We start from the raw sequence: 14,844 nt of genomic DNA, 5'->3' as shown, positions 1-14,844 counted from the left end.
ACTTCTGTTTATTAAAAACAAAATAAAGAAACTCCAAAACCACAAAATAGTTTTATTTTGTCAACCTTTTGTATCGATTACATAAGATGACAAAAATTATATAAATCTTTCCGCCTGTGGTTTCCGCGTAGTCAGACTAAGCGGACGAAGAAAACCCGCATTTCCTTAAACTTGAAAAATAATAATTATTATAAAGAAAATTGTAGTTTAATTTTTTTTGTCAGATTTTCGATTACGTCTGCTCTATCGGGGCTCTATTCTATAAAAATATGCAGTGCTAAACTTTTTAAGTACCTACACAACAAAATAAATTATGCGTATTGTTTTTTAACATCCAACCAACAATCCAACCATTCCAATTTCCACAGTTTTTTAAGCCCAAATTATTATTTTAGTTTACCAAAATTTTAATTGCTCCATGCCCAATATGGTGTGTGTTTTGTTGGGGGCAAGGGACATTCTTCTCATTTAAAACACTATATACGCGTGAAAACTATAGAAGAATTATTTGTCATGGACATAGTTTCTAAAATCACAGAGCAAGTATTATTCTAAAATGAAGACAAGTACCTATGTAAATTTTGTATTTAACGCGCTCTTTTCATTATAATTTAATTTTTAAGTCTCTATTGCTAGTTGCCATATCGAAAATTATATTTTATTTCTCAATGTTGGTATAATCTTAGAAAAATATAAGTTTACTTTATCATTAAAAGATTATTGTTTATTTAAACAGTATTTATTCAGAAGATTTTTTAAATTGATTTTTTCTATAGATACAAAGATTAGTATTGGAGTAGTTCAAAGTGAACATAGGCACAGATGTTTGGCGCCAGCGGAAATGAAATTTAACTGTATGTTGGTATGCCTGTAGTTACTACGTGGTCGCAATATTACGGAAATGTAAACATGCACAGATAATTTCGTTAAATTTATAAATTTGGTGCCTTTATTAAATAAAAGTGGCGTCATAATTCTATAATTACAAGTACATTACTTTTAAAAGTATTTACATAACTGTGATTATCACGCTTACCTCTTTTGATTTTCTGTGACCGATGTGAATATAGGCAAAAGCGTAGTGAAGCGCTGTAGAATTTGAGTCCGCTAATGGCGGACGCTAATAATTTTGGAAGTTTCGTGATTCTATTGTTCTGTTTTAAGTATAATATTAGCGACATAATCTAGTGGATAAGTTTTTATTCAGTGATTGCATACAGAAAGTTAAGAATGTGTAAGTGATATGAAATGTTCAACTTGATCATGACAAAAGCGACCGCTAGCTATGTAACCTTTTCCATAACCTCGTTTATGCGAATGGAGTAGATATGTGATCGATGTGTGTGCGTCGGTGAACGATTTTTCGTCATTTCGCGTTATAATTTGTGCGAAGTATTCGGGTTATTAGTGATGGAAGTGTCCGCGTCGCGGTTTTGCAATCCGACGCCCGTTTTCGATGTAACGTAAGTGAGCCGGTCGATCGCAAAAGCTAGTTTAAGCGGGGACGGCTGCTACCAGCCGAACATGGCTGCTACGCAGGCAGAGTCTCAGCGTAGTGAAACGAGCGTAGATCAGACTCCATCGGAGCAGCTTAGTGATTCTCGGAACGCTCTGATACAAAACGGCACCGATAAGTCCGTCGGGCGCGTTCCGCTCGATGGCGTTGTGAATACAAAGAGCAAATCGCCTATGTCGGTCGAGCCAGGTCAGCCCCGGGACGGGGGCGATGTGCCGGGCCACGACCGGGGAGAGAGGCCGGGACCTGACCAATACGGCGGGTATAGGTATCCGGAAGGTACAGATCCTTATTATTCGCCGAGGCCAGGTTTCCCTGGTAAACCGAGGCCGCCTCAACAACAAAGATTCTTTCCGGGTCAGGCTGTGTCGCAAGCACCAGGCCCGACACCCACGTTAAATTCGTTGTTACAATCGAGTGGCGCGCCGCCACACCGTTATCCGAACAGTTATGACCAGCCCCAGGGCGCCTATGGGCCGGGCTGGCCACCGCCACGGCCTATGCCACCTTATAATCCACAAGGAGGACCATACAGAAATTCAACGGTGAGTGGCTTCTGTTTTCTAACCAATATGCCAAATTTTGAAATAGCTTTTCTTTAATTTGAGTTTAACATTGCCTTGATTATATATCTCTTGTTTGTGTGTTTTAAATCACTTATTTAAAGATAACATAGTAGTGTACATTATTTGAGTTTAAATTATTTCCACAAATTCAAATGTTTGCGTTAAACAAAGAAATACATCAAATATTCATATAATTATATCATATCAATATGATATAACTGTGTAATGCCTTCCAGCCTGTATGCCGATAGTAAAGAAACCACCTTACAAAAAAAAACATCTAATATAATATTCACACATAAATAAGTAAAGTAGTAAACAATGTCAGGTAATTTGGAAAGTTTTTGGCATAATTTAAACATAATGAGCTGCAGTATGTTATGATATTCAGTATTTTATTTAAAAATATACCATGTTATAATAGCGAAAGTAAATTTTTAAATATCTTCAAAACAAATATTTGTAAGACAAACAAGCAATTTATGCTTTTTTTTATTTCCATGAATGTTTTTTTAGGGAACAACTTTTGCATTAATTGCTAAACTAGACTTTTAAAGCATATGCAGAATCCTTTAACAAAAAACGCTTTCACCAAACAGTTGGAGCCATATGATATATCCAAATACAAATATTTTAAATCGACCACCTATTAAATAATATTATACAAGTAGCTATCTTACTCAGTATACCTTTTTTTTTATAGTGGGGAAATCTTCCAAAGATACCCACGGCCCCCGGGGAAGGAGCCAAGGGTTATGTCGGATTCTTACCGACTAAAACCCCACTGTGTTCCGTCGAGCCGCGCAGTTAGCCGGGGCCGCGGGTACTCTTAGAAATCGTCCACGACCCATTTCAACTATTAGTACTGGACTTAGAACCTATATTATGAAAAGTATGGAAATTTAGCAGTTTCAGATAAGAATAAGTGAAGAAATTCGATTGCTCAGGCGGGTCACACGAGTGGCTGAGTTGGTTAGGCATCCGCCCCGGAATGGCGCGAAGGATGCGGGTTCAAGTCCCGCCTCGTGATCGAATTTTTTCTATTCTTTATAAATTTATATTTATAAAGCATTTGAATGCCATAAAAAAAAAGCAAAAAATATAAATTCAAGTAGAAGTGTATAATATAGCATGATGGTCTGTTCTCTCTCTCTGTTCAAATATTTGTGAACTATCAAATCAAATCATATTATCCTTGTTACCTCTGTTAGCTACCACAATCGAGAGTTTCGTACAATAAATTATTGGGCGTCTCATCAAAATAAAGCTACTCACGGAACATTAGCTTGATAGTAATCACTTGCAAAAATGGGCGATGGATCCTGAACTATAGTTAATTGATGTTTTTTGCCACTTTTGGCGATGACTATGGCAAATAAAGTAATTTAATAAATGTAAATAGTAAATACCTACTTCACAATAAAAAAAATTCTTGACAAAATCAGCCTAGGTATGCACTAAAATATGAATTCTATATAACCAAAATCTGTATAGGTAGTAGACATAGGTACAACATACAGTTTATAAATGTGGTACCAATAAAATATTATTTTTTCAAACAATCAAATCTATACTAATTATTAATTACTTTATATTATAAAGCTGAAGAGTTTGTTTCTTTCAATGTTAGATAGCTCATTTATCGAGGATGGCTACAGGGTATATATCATCACGTTACGACTTACGACCAACAGGAGTGAAGCCACGGGTGAAACCGCGCGGAGCAGCTTGTTTAGAATATAAATTCAATTTAATATCAACAGAAGAAATACCTATTAGTTTGTGTATAACATGTACATAGGTATAATATCAATATCAGATTATTACATAATAATATACTTATTATTCCGAAAATAATGATCAAGGTAGGTACTTAATGTGTGAACAAAGATATTCTTAGTAAAGTGGTACTATGAGGAAATGCGTTGCACTCTTTGTTTACAAAAAGGCAGCAGGCTGAGCCATCAAAAGCCTGCGTCACGGTCGTGTGTGTCGGATGAAAAAAGGAAAAAAACTAGCACTGGAGAAATAACAAAGCTGGCTGCCGCTGCTAGCGGATATAAAAACGAAAGTGCAGCGATAGTGAAAGTTTGATGTGTAGGCAAATATTACAAGCTTCTAGGCGGAGATTTGTGCGTTCCCCTGCGAACTACGAAACGTTGTAAGAGCCACCGCTCTGCGGTACTTCTGCGTCGTTTTGCAGTTTCCACGTCGCGCACATACATTATGTAGAGGTGACGCCGGCAGACTGTGTTTGAAGGTATCAACATAAATGGAACTTGACATCTGACACTTGTATCTCTTGCTAAGCGTCAGTTTGGAAGGGTGTTCTACTCCGACATTCCCTTGATATACACTCACCGGCACGGAATCTTGGCCACTTCAAATTTCTGCGAAAAATTACACTATTTCTTTTCTACTACAAAATTCAATAAAAATTTAATCAACACTAGTTAATGTAATGTGTTTACAAACTTTTAGTAATAATTGGAAGTTTATAAGAAGTTCTACAGCGTAGATATGAATTAAACAAGAATTTACGCTTTTCCTGTGAATTTTAAATGATTTCTTTAAAAAATCACAAAAATTAGAAAAAAGCGTTTCCATAAAAAAAATTCAATCTTTTATTACTGGGTGTTTCCTTCTCTTGCCTGAAACACTGCTTACATCCTTTCTGGCATACTCTAGAATACATTTTTGATGTCCACTTGAGCTATAGTGTACCAAACGGCCCTAGCTGTTTTTCTAAGCTCATCTTACATTGGTGGTGGGTTGGAATCGAATTTTATGTTTTTTTTAAGCATGTTCCAGATGTGTTCTATAGGATTAAGATCCGAGCTACGAGCTGGCCACTCCAATTTTTCAATAATAACCTCTTGAAGGTACTCTTATACGCTTCGTACGACATGCGGACGTGCGTTAAAGTGTATTAGTAGCAATCTTTCATCACTGATAAACCTGTTATAGGGCTGAACATGTTTTTGGAGAATTTCCTCGACGTACCTGATCAAATTTAAGTCATTACTTACGATAAATAACACCACACGAATTTTATTGGCGCAATCCTTACTCCTGCCAATCCTTGATTACGCTGACGTGTGTTTTACTAACCTAACTCAAGAGCAACTTAATAAACTTGAGCGGTTACAAAATTTTGCTGTGCGGTTCATTTATGGTCTGCGCAAGTATGACCATGTTTCGGAATTTCGGTCAAGACTTCAGTGGCTCCCCATCCGCCTCCGCCGGAATACACATATCCTTTCCTCCCTTTATTCCATTATCTTTAATCCCTCATCACCTTCCTACTTAAAAGTAAATTTTGAATTCCTTGGCACTAGGAATTCGAACTTACGATCTGCTGAAAATCTTACGCTAAATATTCCTTCCCACTCTTCCAATTTCTTCCATTCGTCCTTTACCGTTCAGGCAATCCGATTGTGGAACTCCTTACCAGTCATAATAAGGAAAGCACAGACCCTTCATTCATTTAAAAATCAATTAAAAAACTACTACCTTCGTTCAATCAGTAACAAATCCTTAAAAGCTGTATAAATTTAAGTTCTCGTTTATATAATTTTTATTCTTGTACTATTATGTATCCACTTATGTTTCCTTCTATATGTAAAATACTTTTCTATGTTTCCTCTTTCCTCTTCTTACTCTACTCTTTAATTCTTGCTCACTATATCTGTCTACATAGAGTTGCTTGGAAGAAATCGCTCACGAGCGATAAAGCCGCTCTTTGTACATATATATTATATATTTTAAGTTTGTCTTATATCATAAGTTATCTCAACCTTGTAACAAACTGTATTTCTGTGTATGTACAATAAAGAGTATTCATTCATTCATTCATTCATTCATTCATTCATTCATTCATTCATTCCACACGAGCATCCAAACTTATACCTCCCTATACCATTATTGACTCTCCATGGAAAATCGCCGTTTGAGTTGTGGTGATGGATGAAAACCTCTCTTATCGTCTCCGCTATACTGACTCTTGGCTATCAGAAGCTCGTAAAGTGCCTCGTCACTCATCTGTGAACACCACACGAGCGCACTGGCTGTGGGTCCAGTTTTCATGTTCTCGCGCAAAACGAAGACGTGCTTCTCTGTGATGTCTGAGGAGTTCTGTACGGCGTGCTGGTCTGCAAACATTCAAATTAACTTCCTTCATTAGTCTTCTCACTGATTGCTCACCCAAATTTATTGTCCTGGTGTTTTGGAGCCGGTGGCGTATCTCAAAAACTTTCAGAAAGCCATTTCTGAGTATCTCTTGACCAATAAACCGGTCTTCTCGAGCTGATGTGCACCTCACGCTTCCACTTCCTGGTCTGCACGTGTAGCTGCCAGTCTCCTGCTATCTTTTCCATGCATAGTCCATAGCTGAACGTCGTACTTACTGTACATTAGGTACTTTATGTTGTGGCAGTCTTTGGTCTAATACTGTGATGGCCTGTGCAGGCTGTTGAGATGCTAACGGCATTTTTTATTGTTTGCTATGATCATTGACTACAGCACAACAATAACAATATCTTAAAAAGGAATAACCGATATCGAAAAAAGTTTAAAACGAACAATTCGTAACTTCGGCTTAACCGCACAAATCACAAATTTCGACTAACTCTTAAAAAGTGGTAAAAGATTATTCTCAAACTTAATGATTTCTTGACATAAAATTAAAGAAATAATATGTTAACATATCTGTATACAAAAAAATCGTGAAAAGCACTTCAAACATTTTTTATCGGCAAATTTGTAAGTGGCCAAGATTCCGTGCCGGTGAGTGTATGTTTGTTGTATATAAATACTTGACGTTGCTGGGTTGTAGCATTGAAAATCATTTTATTAACGGTTATCATTTTCAGCCATTGTAGATATTTTCACTGCACCAGTCATGCATTTTTAGAAAAATATAAAAAAAATGAGTCGAAAGAGAAGAATATTTATTTTGGTCTCGATAACTCAATGTGGCAAGTGCTAGTTGGCACCACAGATTGCCATAAAACAATGCATCGAACACGTGCCTATTTACACTTTAGAGTTCACATTCAAGGTCGTACGCATTTGTAAGGATGTACCTGTGTAGGTTGGCCGGCCAACAAATACCGGTTACGTAATGTTGTCCCACTTCCCACGATGCGGCTGTTCTTCCGTTCGTCAAGGCTTTGCAATTGGTCGATTATTGTTTACAAGTTATGCATTTGGAATGGTAGCGCACGATTGTGGTTACGGCTTTCTTTGTGTTTGTTCCGGCGTTTAAGTTTTCATTTTTGAATCCCGTTTTGCTACATAACCGAGTATGTTTTTGAGATATGATAGGTCAATACCTATATATTATGCCATCCAATGATGGCATAATATTATGTTATTCATGTTTCTCAATACATACCTAGTTAGTTCTCTGAATAAAATAATAATATTTTGTTCTCCTCCTTGGTCCACAAGGTCCTCCTTGTTAGTGCAAAATAGTCACATGAATTCGACTTTGTTGGCTGATTGAAATTTATATGACGATATCTTGATTATTTCCTAAATGGCTCAAGCAAACAACTGTTATGGAATTAGTCATTTATCTCAGTATGTTGTTTACCCACAATCGTATTAGATAGTTGTCGATAAGGAGACACGTGGTTACGGGGTCGTCGACCCGACATACTCGTGCTCGCCGACAGCTTGGTAATAATAATAAAATGTTTCCGTGCGACTGGTTCAAGGGCGAGCCGCTGATATCGGCGCCCGCTATATTTAGATTTAGCTGTGTGATGAGATGTTTACAATGTGTTACATTTCTTTTCATTCTTGATATTCCGATACCGGTACTTTCCCACGACTTCCTGAACAAAAGGATGCTTTAGTTGTTTTGATGACAAAGTCAATGGACTGAACTAACTAGCGGCATCAGGCGCGTCGCCGAAATCTGCCACTAATAAACAACAGAGCGCTTAGTGCTCTTGATTATCAATTAACGTTCTAGTGATCGATATTCTATTCTCTTCGTATTTAGGGCGGTACGTGGTGCGTAGTTCAGCCCGAGTAAATTTCGCTCTCGCTTTCGTATTGCAATAGCGGTGTGTACATGAAAACGAGATGAATGGACCGACGGATGCCGTTCATTCTGAGTCCGTGATGTGGATTTCGTAAAATCAATGGCGTACGTCTCGGACCCGTGTGCTAGATTATCTCGCAATAACGTTGCCCTGTTAGGTATTACGACTTCTGTTTAACATTATACTCATCATACGATTGAGCTTATAATGACTAGGTAAATGGTTTTCACAATCATGCTTATGATTTTGTATCAGTATAGAAATAACCAATCGTATAGGATATTATAGGCCAGATATACAAATCCCAATCCTTCCTCTTCTATAGACTATGACATGAAGTAGGCACCATTCAGTAACTAAGTAGGTATAAACTTGATTTCGCCTTATTGCTTGATAATTGAATCGTTTAGCTGATACCTTCTTCATGCTCTTTACCTAATATAACTAAGTACCAATACATTTCTGTACAGGTCAATTAAGGAAAGCTGGCATGTTCACAGTACTCACACTTATGCAATTTCACTTACAGTATGTTCAAAAATAAATGCGACTCTAGTTTCATTTTAGACTTGAATTGTAAAATGGGTGCGTTGTAGATAAATATATGCAAATATAATTATGAAAGCTCTCATAATTTACCTGTAAAATTATAATTTAAAAGTAAATCAATTGATGAACTTAATTATTTATTCTAAAAATAATCAATTGGATAAAAGTATTAATAATCATTCAATTATCAAATAATAATTAAATTTCAGGTCATAAAAACAATACAAATAACACGTGCGCTCACTCCCAAGTCCCAACACACGGATGGTTGTTTTGATAATGATTTAAATGACGGACGTCTTCTGCAGTTGCGGAGCAGTCTTGTCCTGACTTTGGTCGAGTAAAAATATCTAAGAAATATTATATTTGTAGTAAGTAACTACGTAATACCTACCAATACGCGCTAACAAATACGTGGTACATGTTTATTGTATAATTTTCACACTATTGGTTTTAAACTCAAACTCAAACATTTATACAATTAGACTTCTTCTAGAAGCACTTTTAACAGTTTTAACATTTACCACCAATTCAGAAAGCAGTATCTATAGAGAAGAAGAAGAATCTATTTAATCATAATCGTAATCTTCTACTTCACTGAAACTTTCATCGCTCGAAGAACTCGATGTTTCGCCGTCGGAATTTCTTAATGTTATTATAAATGAGTCAGTGTAATTATCTACTTTTGGTTCTAATTGAATATATTTTTCCTCATGTTTTCGCGTCTTTCTCTAAACGTCACTAAACATATCCAGACTAATAGCATTTGCTTCCTTTCTAAATAATTCTTCCACAGTTTTCAAGTTAAAGTTCACATTTTGTGATGCTACTTTCCCTTTAATTATGCCCCATAGTAACTCTATTGGGTTGAGTTCTGGATGGTATGGTGGAAGGCGCAATACACTATGTCCATGATCTTTGAGGATTGCATCAAGTAAAAATTGTGTATAGTTTGGCGTATTTTTTTTAAATAATGTCATAAAGACATGTGATTGTGATTTATTCTGGATATTCGCTCGTCTTTTAATTCTATTAAATATGCTTAGGATATGTCACAACTAAGCGCTCTAAAAGATTTTCCGCAAAATTTAATTACGGATCAACAACTTTACGAACACTTCCAAAGAACACATACCGCAATAAGACATTGGTATTCAATTTTAAGTAAGAACAACCGATATCGTTTGTAAATTAATGTAAAGGGTGATAACTCTGATTATTAATTAGTAACTAATTTGATTTTTGAAAAAAAAATGCCGATTTTAGTCAGAATTTATATTTTTCTAACAAGATCCTTATCATCCAAATTTCCACCTTGGTGAGAAAAATTGACATTTCTAATGAAAATGAACAAAAAATTAAATGATTTTATTAAATACTGTAAAATAGTCTATAATTCTTCCATTTACTGTATCACAAAATTCTTCATAGATTTTTAGATATTCGTACTACACCAATAACATCACCCTGTATTTATAAACAATTGCAAAATATGACACATACATAGGCCGGGAGATACTGACACAAAATTTCGGGTCATTTGTAACAGAATGGCGGTTCTACAGAGGTCTTATTACGCAATGACAAAAAGAAAAATGATGGTCAGAATGCTGGTACCGGCGGACTAGTCGCGTAGGCGTAAGTCACACTCGTCGGATAAGTAAGACCCCTCTAGACCGCCATCCTGTTACAAATGACCCGAAATTTTGTGTCAGTATCTCCCGGCCTAACATGTGCAATGTGTAAATGTGTTGACGTTCCAGCTCTTCTTAATATACTTATATACGAAATGATGTCACAAAAAGATAAGTAACAACATCGATCTTTAATAATAATAATCAGTAGGTAAGTAGTAACTTATTCTATTAAGTGATATTTTACCGAATTCAGATTGATTTATTAAACACATCCCAATTAGTTACTAACGAAAATCATTTCAGTATCTTACCATCTTATACCATGTAGCGCGGAACAAAACAGTCAATATGCTATAAAGGTTGGGGCGTAATAAAAAGCTTTGTTAAGATTACGTTAAGTACAACATGTGCTTTTTCTTAAGTAAGGTCAATCTTACATAAAGATTTATCTTCGCGGACAAAAACGTCACTCGTCACGTGGCATGCATTCATTCATACAATATGTTGTAATGGGGTCGTTAACCGTCGTGACGTCACGTAATTGCCAGTCCCCTGTACCAGTCGGTTGAAATCAAAATGCCGGATTATTAACAAGGGAGACCTGTGTAGGTCAAGCACATCATTGTTGGCTAAAGCTTCACCGATGGTGATGGCGTTTAATTAACCAACATACCCTCTAAACGCAACCTAGTTCACGATTTAGAATTGATATTAACGCCATACATATCAAAGTCCAACACAATTATTCAATGACTAGTTAGTTTAATTACACACAATCATTATCGTTTTACGATAGACACATTTATGTTGTCATGCAAGCCACAATGACGTTGTGAGTTAATGAAGAAAATGGGCGCGATTATCGCATGAAAATTTTAATAAACCTAACCTCAATAATGCAAACGCTGTGACGTAACTTACATCGATAAATGTATATGAATGCAAAAGGGGCCACTGCCAAGGACCTCTGTCTGAACGCAGTCAGAAAGGTAAATGACTCATATATACCTACATTCTATAATCTACTGAAGTGTTTCAATACAAAGACGTCACGAAGTATTAATGCGAATTTCGTCTTTGGATTCTCTTTTGTTCCGCTCAATGTTACGTAAGCTTTGTTATTCATGAATCTTGCCAATATTCCGTTGTAATGTGTGTCATAACTAATTTGATATACGTATGTGTATCGCACGTGTATTTGTTTTATCAGAACGAAATAAGATTGAGTTTCTTTATTAAACAATGTTTGTTTATTTAATGATTGTGTGATATACGACACTTGATTAATTAGTAACATAACTATTCGTCTGAAAGGGTATTTTTGAGTAATTGATAGATCGTTGACATAAACTAGATACATTCAATTAGTGTCCTGAATCTCAAGCCAGAAGTCTAAACTGATTTGTGTCTAGATAGCAAAATTTAAATTCGATTTGTCAATGACATCATATCCACAGAGGGGTGAATATTTCTTTAATCCAAGCTGTTTGTATATAGCGGGGTGGGTGGCTATACATTTAAGTATACCTACATTAAAAGGTCACGACCGCCGTTATGTACCCGAGATACTATGTACCTAAAGGGAGTTCTTTATTGAAGTCTTGCTTGGGAAAAGGGGTTGCTTTATTAGGTCAGTAACACTCGTAATCCGTTTGTTTACACTTGTTGCATGTAACTTATGGATTCCGTGTTTACTTGTTGTGATAAGATTTGTATATAAATCGATCGTTAATTTGATAATAACAGTGCAAAGATGGCCTTTGTATATTTTGTCTTGTTTCGACTCTAAGCACCTAGTTGGTTTCTAGAATTTCATTTTTATTTTTGATTGTAAGTATTTACAATTATTCCTTCAGAGATGTATATTCCTATATTGGCATCACGTAAATGCAACTATAGAACAACTTGTTTGCAACTAAGTTGTTTCTTAGTACATATTATTATCTTAACTTATACTGTTGCTTAGTTGTTCAACGGTCACCTAAACGCACGTTATAATTAAAATTTAAAACGACTATAAATTATCACTATTCATAGATAATGTTAACAATATCGTTGTTCGTTATTGATTAAGAATCGTAATAAATTTACACGAGTCCTTCAGAAATTACTTGCTTCATGAATAAATATTTGATGTTCTAGCTAATTTGAAATCATTTCGTGAATAAAAAATTGGATGTAGAGTTGAATTTGTGCAAGAGCTCTTCCTATACTCTCACTATAGACTTGATGATGTGCCTCATTAATAGGTCAAGTAAAATATAATATTAATAGCAGTGCAAGCCACCTGTTGCCCAACCAACATTGCGCCTAGTTACTGCGAGCTTGACATTCACGGTACTCGTGACTGAGTAGACCAAAATAACACGCCGTAACCGACCGCATGACACGACGCGGACGTAATGCTTTTTCTATTAATAGAGCCATAATTAAATACACTCACTCACACATTCGTGTTTTCCTAATACTTGTGAGAGATATACTCTGATTTTACTAACGCGAACGTAATAAACTGTTTAACTTACATGTACGCTATCGACCTATCGTGATATTAAGTATGTCAGTAAAGATGTGTGGATTGCGTTAATTATTATAAGAAGGCCAAAATATGCACATGCGACTTGGAATGTTGTTAGTATATTTACTGTTAAATACGTTTAGCACGTGTCCTTAGACCTTTGCCTGAACAGATGATTGTGATGAATACGCTTTACGTCCCATTGTTGATACACAAACAAGTACAAAAAGTAAACCGGTCAGTGGGCTTTTATCGTCTCACAGAAGCACGTTGAAATAAAGTAATAATAGTAATAACATTCAATCGCATCTCATTCATTTTCTCTTTTTCTCACAACAATACAGTTATGGCTCGGCTTTTTTGTAGATACGCAAAGGGATAGCCCGACGGCGTTTAATATGTAAAGGAAGGCAAGGTTACACTCACACGTGCACAGGATATATCTGTGTAAAGTGCGTTTGTAGTGGAGGGAATTCCCAACTTTTTACAAACACAATCAAAGAGTTATGTAATGTTTGCTCGTATCCGCCAGCGTACACGGTGTGCTACTGTTGTTTGTACGAATACCGATATTATACATACATTACCGGCCCCTTGTATTAGTCATAGGTCATTAACATTTCTGTTAAACGCTGTTTACTTTTTGTATACGTCATATTTTATATTACCACTGTAACCTTGTGTTTATGCATCACGTAAACTTACATCCTTTCCTTATCATGTACTTATCAACGAACAACTAGCGACTAAACATTAGCTCATTATTTCATACTCCACTGTACGTATTTTGAACGCCAAAATAAAATTATATAGTACCTACCTACTCTGCGAATTTTTTGTGACGTCAAAAACGAGAATCCTTTATTTTCTTATCATCATAATTTTGCTTTCATCGTGTTATCAATTATTATATACAAGCTTTTATGTTTATTTTGGTAACATTCTGTTTTGTGTTACATGATGATCAAGATTTTCTACATTATGTATTAAGGTCGGAAAACCAATGCCAGAGAATATATCTTTTATATCCAGAAATATGCACACTGATCGGTCTTACCGCGAAATAATAATCATAATTGCTGATTAAAGGAAAACAAATTGCTAATTTTGGCGAATTCTAATTTTCATCATAGTTATTGATGATTTGTAAGAACTTTTTGAACGGAGGTTTTAGTTAAATATGTTAATGTTACGGCCAATGATAATGACATAACTAATAGTGGGCAAGGCGGCCGTGGTGCACTAGATAGGAATCCGGTCGCATTCCTAGCGTTGTGCACTTGCACTATCGATTGGATGCAACTAAATCACTATGTCAAATCAAAACATTATTTATAACGCGACACTGGTTTTAATGCCTTCCATATTATGGTACAGCCATCGTTTTCATTAAGTGATTGATTGATACACGTTTTATGCTATTTCTCTATCTACCGTATTATATGACAATTATAGAAAACGTACCGTATGAAAGCAAGTCGTACATTATAATAGATAGCTCTCTATAGATAGTTGTTTGTAGCTCAGTTTAATACCGAATCTTCGATAGATATATTATCGACGAGCAAAGACTTTACATATTCCGTTTTTAGCTTGTATTTTGTAGTTTTGAAAATGAATGAGGATTTTACTCTTGACAAAACGGGACAATATTTTCAGGAATTTTATATTCAATGTGTGTATTACTCTGAAATGTTATATTAGATTGTTCTTTAGATAAATATATTTTATTACTCGGCAACTGAATGTTGGTGAATTTTAAGGAAACAATTATTATACATGTGAATTCAAAACTGTTTATCGGATAGATATTCTACGTGTCCTTCAGAAGTCAGATAATTGTACATTCTATTGTTCAAGTTCTACAATATACAAAAATGTTTTTCACAAAACAATAAACGTAGGTAGGTATAGTAAAGTGGGGCTCTGAAATAAGACATATATTCAATTAACCTCTGTAGGATTGTATTTTCATGTCAAACTAGCGGTCCGCCCCGGCTTCGCC

At 35.7% G+C, this 14,844-nt stretch overlaps 1 protein-coding gene across 4 annotated transcripts in view; it reads left to right on the top strand.

Moving 5' to 3' along the window:
* The first annotated feature begins 879 nt into the window (after positions 1–879).
* Positions 880–14,844, top strand: part of LOC123700956 (trithorax group protein osa) — a 94,347-nt gene continuing 80,382 nt past the window's right edge. For all 4 annotated transcript variants that reach the window (XM_045648343.1, XM_045648342.1, XM_045648340.1 and 1 more), the window contains exon 1: positions 880–2,061. In XM_045648343.1, coding sequence (XP_045504299.1) covers positions 1,525–2,061 — 537 coding nt within the window. In that variant the 5' untranslated portion in view covers positions 880–1,524. The remainder of the gene's footprint in view (positions 2,062–14,844) is intronic.

Source organism: Colias croceus, chromosome 20, assembly GCF_905220415.1.
Source record: "Colias croceus chromosome 20, ilColCroc2.1".
Classification (NCBI taxonomy): domain Eukaryota; kingdom Metazoa; phylum Arthropoda; class Insecta; order Lepidoptera; family Pieridae; genus Colias; species Colias croceus.
This window is presented reverse-complemented; position numbering and strand designations above follow the sequence as displayed.